The following is a 15,258-nucleotide window of genomic DNA, read 5'->3' as shown; positions in this document are numbered from 1 at the left end:
AAAAGGTGTGTTTTTTTTACCAATTTATTTTTATAGGAAATAGATACGATCAAAAAATGGTATATAAAGAAAGTCCTTGTTCTGAAAAAATATATTTAAACATAAACATATAAAAAAAAAATATATACCTTGTGTGAGTACACAAAAACGAGAGAGAAGAAAATGACAGCTAAACACACAAGAATGTTAAAACAGCCTCGGTCACAAAGGGTACAAAAAGAAAGAAAGAAATAGCCCGGTCCATAAAGGGTTAAGGAAACACTAAACATCTATGTCCAAGTAAACAGGACATAAGCTTAACATAAGAATTTAGATTTACAGAAACAGAAAGTGAGCAGGGCCCAGATCAAAGAAGCTTACGCATAATGCACATTTACTACACAGGAACACATAAAATATTGTTATGCATACAGTTTTGGATGATATATTTCTGCTGGATATGCGCACATACACCGTAATGAGTTAGAAAACTCACAGTAACAATTCTTTATCATATTCTGCCATCTAGTGCTTAAATATTACCTATAACCATGAAAATATCCAATTTAATCAAACAAATCACTTGCAGTAATCATACTATTCTACTTTAGAATGTTTTATATTGTTTTTTCAGTTTACAGTGATATTCAGTATAAGTAGAGAGTGATAATGTGTTGGCAATTAAAAACACAGAAGACAAATAGAGCTAGTTGATACCTTTACTTGCAGAGTAGAATGAGAGCACAAAAAAAGCTGAAGCGGCAGACAAAAATGGTACTTTTATTTACTCAACACATTTCAAAAAGGTGCCTGAATGTATTCCATGAATATAACAAGCTTGGGTTCTTTTATTTGTGACCACACTAACAAAAAAGTGTACTCCTCACTGGTGTATCTGTGTTTTTCTTGCCAATTTTATGTCTATGGCAATTAAATCTTATGTGAAGAGGTTGGCCTGGTTTCCTCTACGCAGGGTGCCCGAAAATATTTCATACACATGATGTGTTACACCACACGTGCAGGTGAAGGTTTATGTGCACATCTCTTTAGTAGCCATGGGGATGTGCCACGTATTCTATTTGGATCTCACTTTTGCTTTAAGTTAGGAATGTGTTCATAAGAAGATAGTGGTCGCTTATGGGAAATGTTTCCTGAGGATATAAGAGCACGCTATTAGGTCTGATTACAGAAAACTGAAATCTATGGATTATGAATGATATGTGATGCTACAAACACTAAATTATGATCTTTGTAGAACAGTGACAAAATACTGGTGTCCGAACTACCTCATTACAAAGATTATTACTTATGTGTAGTATGCCAGTGTTACCCTCCTATATGGTGCGCAGGAATTAAGAAATAATAATCAGAAGAAACAGACAGCTATGCAGGCATTGAATCTTTATTTAAAATATTCCAGAACTGTGCAAAATAAGACATTGAAGTGCTTTTGTAAAGTTATTGAGGATATACTCATAGTGTGCCAAATGTAGAAGTGATTATATATGTAAGACACGTATAAAACACTTAAAACTTAATCGTGAGAAATTTTAAAGCATTGTACACACTATAAGATGTGGTCTTGTAATCTCTCATTGTGGAGTCAATACTAAATCTAAATATCAAATGTTAATATATATGGAAAATAAACAATAGTAACAGAATCATGAAAATTTTATTTTCAAATGGGAATCTAATTCTTGAATCATGTCGATATTACCTATTAATAGGGTGTGTATTCAATTAGACAAGGAATTTGCAACACAGCTCAACATTTCAGCTTCTTGATATCACTAAGAATTGGAAATAACCAGCCTCATTAAGCTTCTTCCACAAGAAGTCAAGATATGGCCTTGCATAATCTATAGTTATATGAGTGAGACGTCACGCCACATTAACTATGCATTATGTAGGGTGAGGTCAGTTTTTTTAACGAACACACCCCTAACATTGATGTACACATTCTGTATAAAACAGTTCATTAAATGTGAAAAACGAGACAAAAGGCATCGGGCATAAGGTATATTAGAATTGACTAATACATCCCTTACTAATCCATTAACAGGTCTTCATGCAACAGCGAAACAAATGCCTGCTTGGTGTACTTGAAGATAAGCAAAGTTTTACAAAAATATTAACACTGTACATCTTTTTAATGTGTAATTTTAATATGTGGGATGCTTTAAAGAAAAACATTGTATGGTACAGTCGGTTTCCCATTTAACATTCTGGTCCTTAAATTGCATTAAAAAATAAAATTAAAAGACTACAAAAATTGCATATGAACTGACTGCAAATGATCTACTTGGTTATTGTAACAGACCAGAATTGTTGTATATAAAACCTGCTAGGGGATTTATACAACTTGCAGTGGAAAATTAATACAAATTTGGACGATAACATATAAGGAATTGCTTTATTTTCTGTATTATTCATGTTAATTTGATTCTTTTGAAACTTGGTTTTCCAATATTTTAAATCCATGACATTATAGTTATCATAAAATGATAATATGCTCTCTCGAAAAAACAAATACTTGGATTCTATTGTGTTTCTTAGTGGGTGCATACATAAAAACAAAAACTACAGTATACACTTTGGAAATATTCACTAAAATTATCTTCAGTGTAAAACTTTTAAACTCAGTGCAAGAAAATGTGCATCGCAGCAAGAAAAAAAAAAGCATTCTGGTTTGGCTAGAAAAAAGCATATATGTAACTATATATTTTTACAGACTAAAGTGAAAATTTTAAAAAAGGGTACATGCTACAAAAAAAGTGGGAAGACTGTATAACTATAGGAACTTAATTGATTGTTAACCATCACACAAGTCTCAAAAAAGGCATACAGAAGTATTTCCTTTAGTAAAATTCACTGCCCATTTATAGCAGAATTATGTAAAAATATACTCTATTTAAAATACTTACAAATTAATATGGTGTTGAACTAAGCAACAATGGGGGCATGCAAAAAATGTATAAATATTTACACCATTAAAATAGCTAATTAAATTATAAAGTATTTAAGGTGATTAGATTAAATTAGTACCGCAATAGTAAAAACACTGGAAAACAAATTTTAAGTATTGCCTATAAGGGGTATAAGTACTTCTGGGAATTTGTTTTAAAAATAAATGGCTTTTCTTCGTTAAAAGATCACTTGTGCAGAACCCAACTTTTACATTTTTTGTGCCTCTAAAAACAGTCTTAGAATTTATTTTTTTGCGCAGACTTCTGCTAATGTTCTAAACTTGGGTTCAAGATGGTTTAAAAAGTCTAGTCTTTCATCTTCACCTCGTAGTTCACTGCAGCAACCTACGGAACCAGCGAGAGACCCCTTTCCTTCATAATTATATGGCAAAACATAATCCTCCCCATTTTGTTGCTCTTCATCCTGTCCATACATGTATAATTTCTGTAAGAAAAAAAATAGCTGTTAAAACACTATTTATGGTCTGAGATATCTGGATAAACAAACCGAGTAGCACAGAATGGATTGACTTGAATAAATATCAGCCAAATACACATGTAAATAGAAAGCTTCAGGGTCATACCTGCTGTCTTACATGCATGCACACACATCCCTCACTCACATACTATTTATTGAAATGCTCTGACTGTCCTGGCAATCTGAATTTTGTGGTCACCGTACCTCTGGTTGTGATGGCCATTAATGTAGCAGTTTGCCACACTTTTTTGTTCTTATGTGTGTCACTGTATTCACATTTAAGACCTGGTTGAGTTTATTTGGACAGAACTTGGATGCGCTTAAATGCCACGATGGATTGACATTCCTGAAGACTATGCTTTTTAGTCAAGGATGTGGGTTGACCTTTTGCCTCTCACATGCCCTTTTTAAACTTAGATGGTACCTAGTTTGGAGGGGTATATTGGTTTTACCACAGCCATCCAGGCTACAAACATAGGTAAAATGCAACATTTTGGGTGTTTAGGAGCATTAACCAAGCTATACAAGTACAGGCTAGACCCCAGTAAAGGTCTTTGCTTGAACTTTCAAAAATCATATATCGATCTCCCTTTGTCAATTACTCTTTGGATGTAAAAGCAAATATATTTAGTGATTTGCATAAGATTCCATTGATTAACTACAAATACAGCACTTACATCACCAATATGACTGCCCATAAAATTTTGCCATTCTGAGTAAGTGAGTCTGTTCTGATCCTGCATGCGATAGCCATGCATATTCCCAACTCTTGATGATTCGGTTGTTAGGCCTCTTGTTTTTGTTGTTTGAATAGTTTGTTGCCCTCCCATTTCACTACTGCTTTGTCCTCCTTGTACAAATCCACCAGATGTGGATGGAGCTAGTCCGCAGGTATTTGGATTTGCTATGTGCACAGGAACTTTAAAATTTGGATCCTAGAAAAATAAGAGAGTTATACTAGATTGTCATCAAAAGAAAGCATACTTTTTACTATTTTCAGTAAATCTTACCATTACATCTGCTCCAGGTGCCTCCGTGTTAGTTACAATTAAATTTTGCTGAGCAGCATCATCAGGAAAACCTAATTTGCCTTTCCCTGCTCCAGAACCACATTTGCAAGCCAACAAACAACCTAAAAAAACAATACAAAAACCATTAATCGACATGTTGTGCCCCACCACATTATAATAAAGCATATAAAATGTCTATGTATTCAATATATTAAGAAACACTATATGTACCCTAACTCTGCAAACCTTCCACTACATTGTTAGCTCTCAAGCTAGAACCTCGTGTGCTGTAATATGCCATGTCAGTGGATTTTTTTTATGCATGTCAAAAACCAAGAGTAGTGCTCCTGAAGGTGGTCACTTTCTGATCTGTAGTTAATGTTCCCGATTATCTTGAGAAACCAGTTTTAGAAAGATTAAGCTGAAGATTTCTAGCAAAATGCAAGTAGAGAGAAAAACTAAACAAAAACAAGCATGTAATGTGTACAGTTTGTATTAAAGGTAATGGTTTATGTAAACTTTGTTAAAAGCATCTCTTAAGATGAGTAAAATACATATGGAATAGAACAGAAATTTTGGGAGGGCGGCAAAACTGAAATCTATTACAGTAATACATATTTGCTGAAATCCTTTAGGTGAAGTCCTGTTACTGTAAGCAATAACACTGTCTATATTTCATTAGAATAAAACTTACACATAAGAGCAGCAAGCAGCAGTGCGGCGAGTACCATCAACAGAATTGCCAATCCTCCTAAGGCAGCCCACCTATCGCTAAACCGATTACTACAGTTGATCCCATCAGCGCAGTCACATTTGCTAACTGTCACTGTCTGTGTTCTGCCATGGCCTTGCTGGTCAACCACTACTACAGGAATTTCATACGTTCCAAGAGCAAGATCGCCTTTGGGTTGTATACGCGCAGATTGTCCTGAAGAACAAAACATAATTTTCTGATTGGCTACAGATTTACCAATATTCTTGGCTCAATAAAATACTTTAATTAAAAATAAATAAAATTACAAAATATGCCAATAGGGACTGAAAGTATTAAAAGCATGGACCACCGATTCAACTTACGGGGTAGAATTAAACGATCTTTAATATGAAATTAACTATACGTTTTCTTGTGGATTTCTCTGTCCACAAGATTAAAACAGACAAGACATAATGGGCGATATCAACGAAGAACAATGCTGATGGGGGGTTTGTTGGGCAGTAGCAAAATAACAAACTACCATATGACTTACCATCAGCGTCTACAATAGTCCACTGGTTTGCAACAGAGGGGTCAAGGGTGAATCGGAATGGAGCAGAGTTAGGAGCACCATCGGGGTCCTGTGCTTCAATTACAGAATATGTCCTGCCAGTCTGGCAGATATTTGAAGCTGTCCGAACAAGTAACGGTGCATTATCATTAATATCTTCCAGAATAATTATCAGTGTACCTGTGCCTGTTTTGCCACCTAGAAGAAACAAAAATCAAAATTGAAACCTCAGGTTCATTAGATAGAGTCACAGATTGTAAAACCCTAAAACTAATAACATAAGACACAATGGGGTTGGGAACACAAACTCCACTATTTAAGTAAATCCCTCCACAAAAATCAAGTTTCTGAGCGCCTTTACAGATTCAGTGGTAAACAGAGGCAATTGTATTAATTTACTTTGGTCAACTGCATACACAGTAACATTGTGTTGGTGGTTTGTGACTTCATTTGTTTCGTAATCCAGGACTTTGAGCGTTGTTATTTGACCGTTGCTTTCTCCAATAGTAACCCAAGACAACCGATCCTCCACTCTGTACCTGAAGACCAAGAGGGGAAAATGAAACTGGGATCATTTTAATATAACAAGAAATAGAAAAAGATGAACTCTTTAAGAGTTCAATTTAAGTTTAATTTAGAAGTACAACATAAGATGTGTACATACCTAATGCCTGCACTGTTTTTAGTTTCAGGATCTATAGCTATAAAATCCCCAATTACGGTTCCAATTGTCTGATTTTCTCGGACACGTATTGTTTTAATAATTGGTTGGAATTCAGGTCCTTCATCGACATCTTTTACTATTACTGTAACAGGGACGGTGTTCATGCTGTTACTTTTGGTCCCAGATGACGTAATGAGACTTACTTCGTTGGTTACTCCAACCTGTATCACAACTCTATTCTCTTCTTCATAATTCAAGCCCTACAAAGTAAAACACAAGAGAAACATGTCAGAATAAACTAACACAAAAAAACAAACACGTGAAGTTGTCCTTGACAAAATACTTTAGTCACTATATCTATGCCGGTTTTTGATTGCAAAGAGGTTTACATAAAAATTATAAGTGATATCCGTTGTGCAAAACATTACAACAAGCAAAAAGTGTTAAAGAGAGAAAACTATTGGTCCATATTTGTAAATGGCTGGTCCGCTTTATTCAGTTTTGATGGAAACTTCCTTATATTAGAACGTTTCTAAGCAGCAAACACCATTAATTAAAAAGTCAAAACTCCATTAAAAAAAAACAAAAAAAAATAATAAAAAAAAACACAACTATACAAATATAACCAAGCCATTCAGTCACCTTTATAACACTAAGCAGTCCCTCATTGGTAGCTGGGTCCGTTGTTATGTTGAAATAACCCTTTTGATTGCCTTGTGTTATGGTGTATACAGCTTTCCAGTTGGGAGAATTGACCAAGTCTTTGTCTGTTACAGGGATCCTCAGTATGACCATTCCGCTTTCGTTTTCGTTTACTTCCACCTGGTACTAAGTTATGAAAATAAACCGTATTATATAAAATAAAAACTGAACAATTAATCAGATATTAGTCACAAATTAATTTGAAGAAGTGGCAAAAGAGTCCTGATATCTTACTTCAGTATTAAAAAAAATGTGGATTGTAACATTTACGAACTACTAGAAAGGACCAACAAAGGGTTTTATCCCTTAAGTCTATGCACATATGGGTACATATAACTAAAGCAAAAACAAAAAGTTATAGATTATATATGTACACACAAATAGACATGCACTTATTAAATGTATATGTATTTTAAGGATTGTATGAAAAAAATGTTTTCATGACTTAACAGCCACTTACAGATTGTTGCGTAAATTCCGGTGCATTGTCATTTATATCAAGAACCGTTATGGATGCTGTTCCAGTCGAGGACAAACCAAAAGGCTGTCCACCCATATCACGCACCTCTATTATAAGTACATATGTATCCAATACCTGCAGGAAAAAGTAGGTATACATTAATTTGGATGCATTCATATACCCCAGTCTTTAAAAAAAAAAAAAAAAAAATTACATAATAAATTTAAAATATTTACCTCTCTATCTAGTCTGTTTGTAGTTGTAGTGATTATGCCATACTCTGGATTTACAGCAAACATTATTGGTGATGGGGGAATCTGTGAAAGAAGAGTGTATCTAAGGAGAGTATGACGGCTATTGGGCTCATCGATGTCCGAGGCATTTACTCTTCCAACGATTACTCCTGCATAGAAAATTAAACACACGTCAATATGTTTATACTCCTACAACCTATAGATGCACAGGCACCAAACACAAGACTACGCGTCATTTCAGCAAGTGACATGTAACAAAAGCAGTCGCCTTTGCATTGTACGAGTTGGCAATGGTATATAGATTACAAATGCTAGGAAACCAACATTTTCCCACACGCACATAAAATCATAGTTATATGCCACCTCTAGTACTCTTCCATCCAAAACATTGCATGGATGTTCAACTTTGCAGAAGTGTTGAGAATAAGAGGTTTCTTAGGAAGCAGATATTAACATTTTTAATATTTAGATATTCCGATGACTGGTTTAGGGGGGAAAAATATCCCAATGGTAAACCAAGCAGAAAAAAAGTAAACCACCCATGGGATGATTTAACCAAAGAAAAAATCCCTTATTCTTGCCTTGATTGCTGTGTTCATATACTCCCATGCAGAATGCCGCCTCAGTAAAGACAGGTGCATTGTCATTGTCATCTTCTACTTTGATCAATATATCCAAAGGCATTTCTTGTGAATATCCATCTTTAGTTTTTGCATAGCCCATCAGCTAGAAAACAATAGAATATGTTTTTAATATGTATCAGAAATGAAATGATAGAGTATATTAATGACCTTGTAGAGGGATTGCATAGTAAAGTATCAATCTTTGCAGACGATACTAAGCTCTGTAACGTGGTTAACACAATAGAGGACAGCGCACGATTACAAATGGATCTGCATAGGTTGGAGGCTTGGGCTGGGATGTGGCAGATGAGGTTCAACACAGATAAATGTAAGGTTATGCACATGGGGAAGAAAAATCCAGGCTGGGAATATGTATTAAATGGGAAAACACTGGGGACGACTGACATGGAAAAGGACTTAGGAGTTTTAGTTAACAGTAAATTTACCTGTAGCGACCAGTGTCAGGCAGCTGCTGCTAAGGCAAATAAAATCATGGGGTGCATCAAAAGGGGCATAGATGCCCACGACAAGGAAATAATTCTACCCCTGTACAAGTCACTAGTCAGACCACACATGGAATACTGTGTACAGTACTGGGCACCAGTGTACAAGAAAGATATAGTGGAGCTGGAGAGGGTTCAAAGACGGGCAACCAGAGTAATAAGGGGAATGGGAGGACTACAGTACCCAGAAAGATTATCAGAATTGGGGTTATTTAGTTTGGAAAAAAGACGGCTTAGGGGGGACTTAATAACTATGTATAAATATATAAGGGGACAGTACAGAGATCACTCCCAGGACCTATTTATACCCAGGACTGTATCTATAACAAGGGGACATCCTCTACGGCTGGAGGAAAGAAGGTTTCTACACCAGCACAGACGGGGGTTCTTTACAGTAAGAGCGGTGAGATTATGGAACTCTCTGCCAGAGGAAGTGGTGATGGTAAACTCAATAAAAGAGTTCAAAAGGAGCCTGGACGTGTTTCTTGAAAGCAATAATATTACAAGTTATGGATATTAGATTAATAGGGACAGAACGTTGATCCAGGGATTTATTCTGATTGCCATATTTGGAGTCGGGAAGGAATTTTCCCCCTGGTATGGGGCAATTGGCATCTGCTTCATAAGGGTTTTTTGCCTTCCTCTGGATCAACACAGTAGGGACACAATATGTATATAGGTTGAACTTGATGGACTTTGGTCTTTTTTCAACCTTATGAACTATGTTACTATGTTACTATGTTACTATGAGCCACCCAAAAAGCTTACATTAAAAAATGGGTATTGTTCCCGATCCACCCTTTGAGTGATATATATGTTTCCTGTGGTTTCTTCAATATAAAATAAATTAAATGGTGGTTGGTTAACACCTTGGCCCGTTATGGAGTATAGAATTGTATAGTTCTCCTGAGTGTCAGACTGGATCTGTAAAAGAAATGAGAAAAAAAGTCAAATCTGCCACACCATTATCATATGCAGATATAGGTTTTCAAGATGTTATAAAAGATATTACAATTCTCATTTATAATACAAAACATGCAGAAATCTAGCAATTTTTTTTCTGTTGTGGTTTCTTAAAATTAGGGCCAATTAAAAGATAGAAAATAACAGCACTATATGGATAGATTAAAGAGCCTTTCCAAATGAATCAAATGCAATTGTATGCTAAGTATTCCAGGGCAAAACTGGAATACACAAAAACAGAAACTTTGAGTCCATTGATCTGTGTTTTACGTATATCAAGTTGGTGACCCAAACATCTTTCCTAATGAACTGGTTTCGCAAGTCGTACCTGTTGAACAAAATGAGGGAAGGGACCGACATAGCTCTCCATGACTGAAAAGGGCAGAGGGCGCCATCTTCTCTTGGTACGTTTCAGGAGCTCTCTGGTATACCTTGTTTTCACATTCTGAAAAAGATAAGTTAGTAAGCAATCACATAAGCAGAAGGTGCGCACAGAAAAACATTTATGGAACTGCAGTCACAACAGTTGAAGCATACATCGTAATAAATTAATCTTCATCACTGGCCTAAGGAAGATATTTTTCCAAACAGCAAAACCTACCTTTGTTTTCGTTACCACCTTAACTGGCAACTTCTTTTCAGTCATGGTCGATATATCCATGAGGAAAATTGCAAACGAAATTTTATCAGGTATTGATATTTTTCTTTCGGCATAAACTGACCCATCGTTGTAAACTACAAATTGTGGATTGCTTGATCGGATGACAAGGTAATCCGAGCTAAGGCAATGCTGAAGATCAACTATTAGAGGGAGAGAGAAGTGAAGGAAACTAGGATTAAAGGCAGATAAATGGAATGAAGCAGAGCCATATTTATATATATATATATATATATATATATATATATATATATATATATACACACATACACATACACACTATATGGACAAAAGTATTGGGACAGCTGACCATTACACTAACAGGGACTTGTATGAAATCTCATTCTAAATATATAGACATTAATATGTAATTGATCCCGCCCCCCCCCCCCTTTGCAGCTATAACAGATTCCACTCTTCTGGGGAGGCTTTCCACATGATTTTGGAGCATTTCTGTGGGAATTTTTGCTCATTTATCCAGTTAAGCATTTGTGAGGTCAGGCGCTGATGTTCGATGACAAGGCCTGGCTCACAATCTCTGTTCCAGTTCACTCCAAAGGCGCTCAATGTCTTTATAGACCAAACCATGTCTTTATGGACCTTGTATAATATGTGTGTATATGTATACACACACAAGCACATATATTATGAGCCATAAGCCGTGTATAATACTGCTATTATGACCACCTAAACACTCAAAAACATCTGTCCATCCTAACTACTACTTAAGGCTGGGTTTTTCTGAAATGTTCCTTTTATTGAGCTAGATAACCTTTTCTACATAGGCTGTGTTGTTGTAGTGGATGTTTTGGAGGAAGCTCAACAAAGTATTGTCTTCCAATGACAACATACTAAGATTTTTCTTACCTTTCCCAATTAAAGATCCAGAGTAAATTACTTCGGAAGGCACAGTCAGTTTCACTTTCTGACAAATTTCTGCAACTGCACTCCATGGCTAAAAAATAAATATACACATACGTTATAAATATGTATACACATATGTCCGTTCTACATCATAAATGTAGACTTGAAATAATGTTTACAGAGGATCCAATGCTAACAGTTCTTTCTTTATTTTATAACTAGCCATTTATTCAAAAACTTTGCATTATAATTATTGAAAAGTTGCATGATTGTTCACAATAGACAAAAATAAAAAAACTGCTACAACATAAAATAAAGTTTTATTTATCAAGGATCTGAGTAACGTTTAGAATCTACACCAAATCACGATGCCCTTGATATCATTGTGTTGGGAAGGGCCAAGATATGCGTTGGTAACATAGAAAGAATTCTTCCGTGATCACCTCACTGGTTTAGCTATTAATTATGCAATGTCAGCTTGGACCTTCTTTTCCAGGGCTTTAAATATGCTATTTTATTTAATACAGTAATGTAGACTAGCTTTGAGGGAGAAAAAACCCCAAATATTTTATTTACAAACATAGAATTTGATGGGAAATAAGACCCATTCGGCCCATCTAGTGTGACCAATTTCCTGATGTTAGGGATTCAACCTTGGTCTGGTCACTTGTGAGGATAGCTTTAGGTCTATCCCATTCCCGTTTAAATTTGCTCACTGTATTAGCCTGCACCACTTTAAGGAGACCGTTCCCTTTTTCTACCACTTCTCTCTTAGTAAAGAAGAACCTCCTTATATTATCTCAAAGTCTCTCACCGTCTAGATTTAGACTTCCTAAAACTTTGAGTCACCTTTCAAATAAGCAGGCCTCATGTACTGTGTTAAATGCCTTTAAAGTATTTAATTTTTATAAATCTCTTCTCTCTCTTATGTCTTCTAACATATTAAGACCCCTTAATCTCCCCTGATAATGTCTAACATCTAACCTTACCATTAAGAGCTTGTGTAGTATCGGTAAAAAATATTAAAGAGCACTGGTCCCAATACCGATCCCTGAGGTACCCAACTAATAATAAGTGCTTCCTCTAATATATGCACCATTAACTACAATCTTCTGCCTCCTTTTACTCAACTATTGTCTTATCTATTCAACTATTTTCACATTCGAAGCCTGCAAGTCGAATGCCTTACTAAAGTCTAGATAGACTATATCAACAGCCCCTCCCTGATCTATTATGTTATTTTGTTCCAATAAACATCCTTTATCTCAGGTTGAGGGTATTAATATTTTTGGTGACAAGCTCAAAAATAAATAAATTCTATTGTTTACCACAGACAGCTATTCATTCACCAATCCATGCACTTTAACTCATATAGCCCTTTTGTGAATGCAGGGGGAATTCTGCAGACTTCCACCCGTCAGCTCCAGCCCAGGGTCAGAAACCCCTCCTTGCACAGAAAGAGCTCCCATTGATTTTAACGGAAGCACTTTCCTGCCACTGATTGGCTGCCGAAGCGTCACCCCACGGAGGAGGAGAGCAACAAGGCTGCGATTTTTTTTTTTCAAGAATGCATATTAAAGCACTTACTTAATACACATTCTTCTTTACAGGGACAATAAACCATGCCTTTAATTGATACCTGTAAGCTACGCAGTACTCCCACCAGCGCGTTGATATTCTGAAAATTGTGTTAACAATGAATGCCATTTTTGTTTTCTTAAAACCAATTTAGAATTGCTTAGCAATGTGTAATACAGATTTCAGTGCACTATGAACCATAAATTTAACATTAGTACTGAACAAAAATATTACGATTAAGCTTCTGCCTCAAGTTTACAAGTCCATTGAATAAGGCGTTTCTTCCTTAATACAAGATGCTGAAAGTGAAATAACAGAAACAATGGAAAATGGTCATAAAACACCAGTAGCTAAACGCGATATCTAGCCTTTTAATATTTATGTCTAAAATACCGTCACACAGAACAACGATTTAAATAAAACATTTTATAAAAAAAAAGAAAAAAAATCACCAACGATTTCAAAAGTAGTAGGCAAGAAGTGATTCGGAAAGGAAAAATAAAGCTGCTTTGGTTTGGGTCCGTAATGGTGGTTCAATGTATTTACTTTTAATTAAATGTTTTTACTTTTCATGTTGGCCAAACACGTATGCTGGTAAAAAAAAATAATGGAAAAATTGCCATGACAAAAGTCAAGCCAAAAAAACCCTCAAAATAATTCAAACATATTGACTGTTTATAGAAAACTAAATTGTTGGGATTTACAATGCAACACTGTGAATCCTTGTAATTTTTTTTTTAATTATTATTATTTTTTTATAATCATTAATTCTGATGTGGCTTATAGAAGAAGAAAAAAATGTATCACCATAGTGTGTATTTTTATTTCAACTCGCTGACTTCTATAAGGGCCAACCCAGTGAGCTTCTCCTGCAAAGTGGTCAACCTGTACAACACATGGGTAATGTGGGGATATTCCAATCCTTCATTGCAGTACAAGCTTACTGGAGCTGGATGGCTCTAATGAATTTCTACATCAGAGAGTGGCACTGTTTTGTGTATGTGTGTGTGTAATCCATACTGTATAATTTATACATACACACTGATATTATTTATATATATATATATATATATATATATATATATATATATATATATATATACACACACACACACACACACACACACACACACAATGGAACATACACAAGTAAACATACGCTTCTAAGAAATATAGAAACATCAGGATATATGGCCTAAACTATAAGCCGAAGCAGAGTAAACATGATATACCTTTTTTTTTGTAATAGACGCTCATAGACTGGTATGGCAATCTAGATGTTTTAAATGTAAAAACAATTTCACTGCTGTACCTACTTTATTTTAAAATATATTACCTGTATATATTTAAATTAGATATGGAAAATAAAATGTATGGTCAGTAAGACCGTATGATTATTGTGCTGTGTTCAAAAAGTATTTGAAGGTAAAGCATATGAAAAGGAGTATATTAAAGTGCCTACACCACTTCAAAATTGTAAAAAAAAAGAAGGTTCTACAAAGTTTTCTAAGTGGTTTTACTAGAACACCTAATTTTATAACCTTGACATATAGGGTACCAGTTTCTCCAATTTGATGAACTAGATCTGCTGCTTTAGGACAATCTTTAGGGTTCATTAGTGTTATTTGCTTACAAAGTTTGTCAACAGCATTCCACAGGGGCTAGAACATTAGAACGTTAGTCAAGACACGGGTAAATATTACGATTAATTGATAAACTTTTGATGTATTTAAACCCTTTACAAGGGAGAACTGGCAAAGGGGTTAATGCTCCTGTGCCACTCATTAAAATCCTGGGTCACTGCCAGAAGCTAGTTTTATGGTCAACTTCACATAAAAGCACAGGGTTTCTTAGGCTACAGGTACACCATGATTCTTCCTTGGTAATTCATTCTAGTTAGTGAGCTAAATTAGGCATGGTCCACTGAATTATTATTATTCATTGTTTTAGATAGCGCCATCATATTCTGTAGCATTGTACAATGGATGTACTGTCTTTCAAATATTTCTGGCTATTTTTTTTAACTGGGCCTCATAGTAAGGCTTCCCCCTGGTCTCCCCAGCCCATTATATGCCTTGGAGGTCTGCAGACCTTGGAGATCAAAAGAATAGACATTTTGCAGCTTCAGCTCTTCTAGGAATGCAGTCTGGCAGATAGCTTAAAATACCCAATCCTGCTAAAGTAAATAAAACAATCAGCTAGAAAGAGCTAGGTGTATAGGGGAATACTTAAAGAAATCCTTGATACTTAAAGAAATCTACACATGATTTTTCTGTGTTCAGTATATT

At 35.3% G+C, this 15,258-nt stretch overlaps 1 protein-coding gene across 1 annotated transcript; it reads right to left on the bottom strand.

Annotated features, from left to right (window-relative positions):
• Positions 1-3,192: 3,192 nt before the first annotated feature.
• On the bottom strand, positions 3,193-14,126 carry LOC149287800 (desmocollin-3-like). The gene is made up of 16 exons (XM_089492462.1): positions 14,096-14,126; positions 11,396-11,470; positions 10,472-10,671; positions 10,199-10,315; positions 9,676-9,831; positions 8,363-8,507; positions 7,764-7,930; positions 7,528-7,662; positions 7,008-7,193; positions 6,366-6,625; positions 6,101-6,240; positions 5,684-5,899; positions 5,131-5,364; positions 4,437-4,558; positions 4,104-4,361; positions 3,193-3,393 (listed from the first exon to the last, which is right to left on the bottom strand). The coding sequence occupies exons 3-16, from the start codon at positions 10,529-10,531 to the stop codon at positions 3,193-3,195; spliced, it is 2,397 nt and encodes a 798-aa protein (XP_089348588.1). The 5' UTR covers positions 10,532-10,671; positions 11,396-11,470; positions 14,096-14,126.
• Between the last annotated feature and the right edge of the window lie 1,132 nt (positions 14,127-15,258).

This window comes from Sceloporus occidentalis, unplaced genomic scaffold, assembly GCF_023333645.1.
Source record: "Sceloporus occidentalis isolate IW3139 unplaced genomic scaffold, rSceOcc1.0.p SCAF_56, whole genome shotgun sequence".
NCBI classification, from domain to species: domain Eukaryota; kingdom Metazoa; phylum Chordata; class Lepidosauria; order Squamata; family Phrynosomatidae; genus Sceloporus; species Sceloporus occidentalis.
Note: the sequence above shows the minus strand (reverse complement) of the source record. Positions and strands in the feature narration are given on the sequence as shown.

Bases quoted from the DNA above. Each gene is read 5' to 3' on its own strand.
- LOC149287800 (XM_089492462.1), bottom strand. From the start codon at position 10,531: ATGGATATATCGACCATGACTGAAAAGAAGTTGCCAGTTAAGGTGGTA. The intron at 5,900-6,100 runs GTAAATTAATAC...TGTTTCTTCTAG, and splicing joins TGTGTATGCAGTTGACCAAA to GTGGCAAAACAGGCACAGGT. The intron at 3,394-4,103 runs GTAAGTGCTGTA...TTTTTCTTACAG, and splicing joins TGGGCAGTCATATTGGTGAT to AAATTATACATGTATGGACA.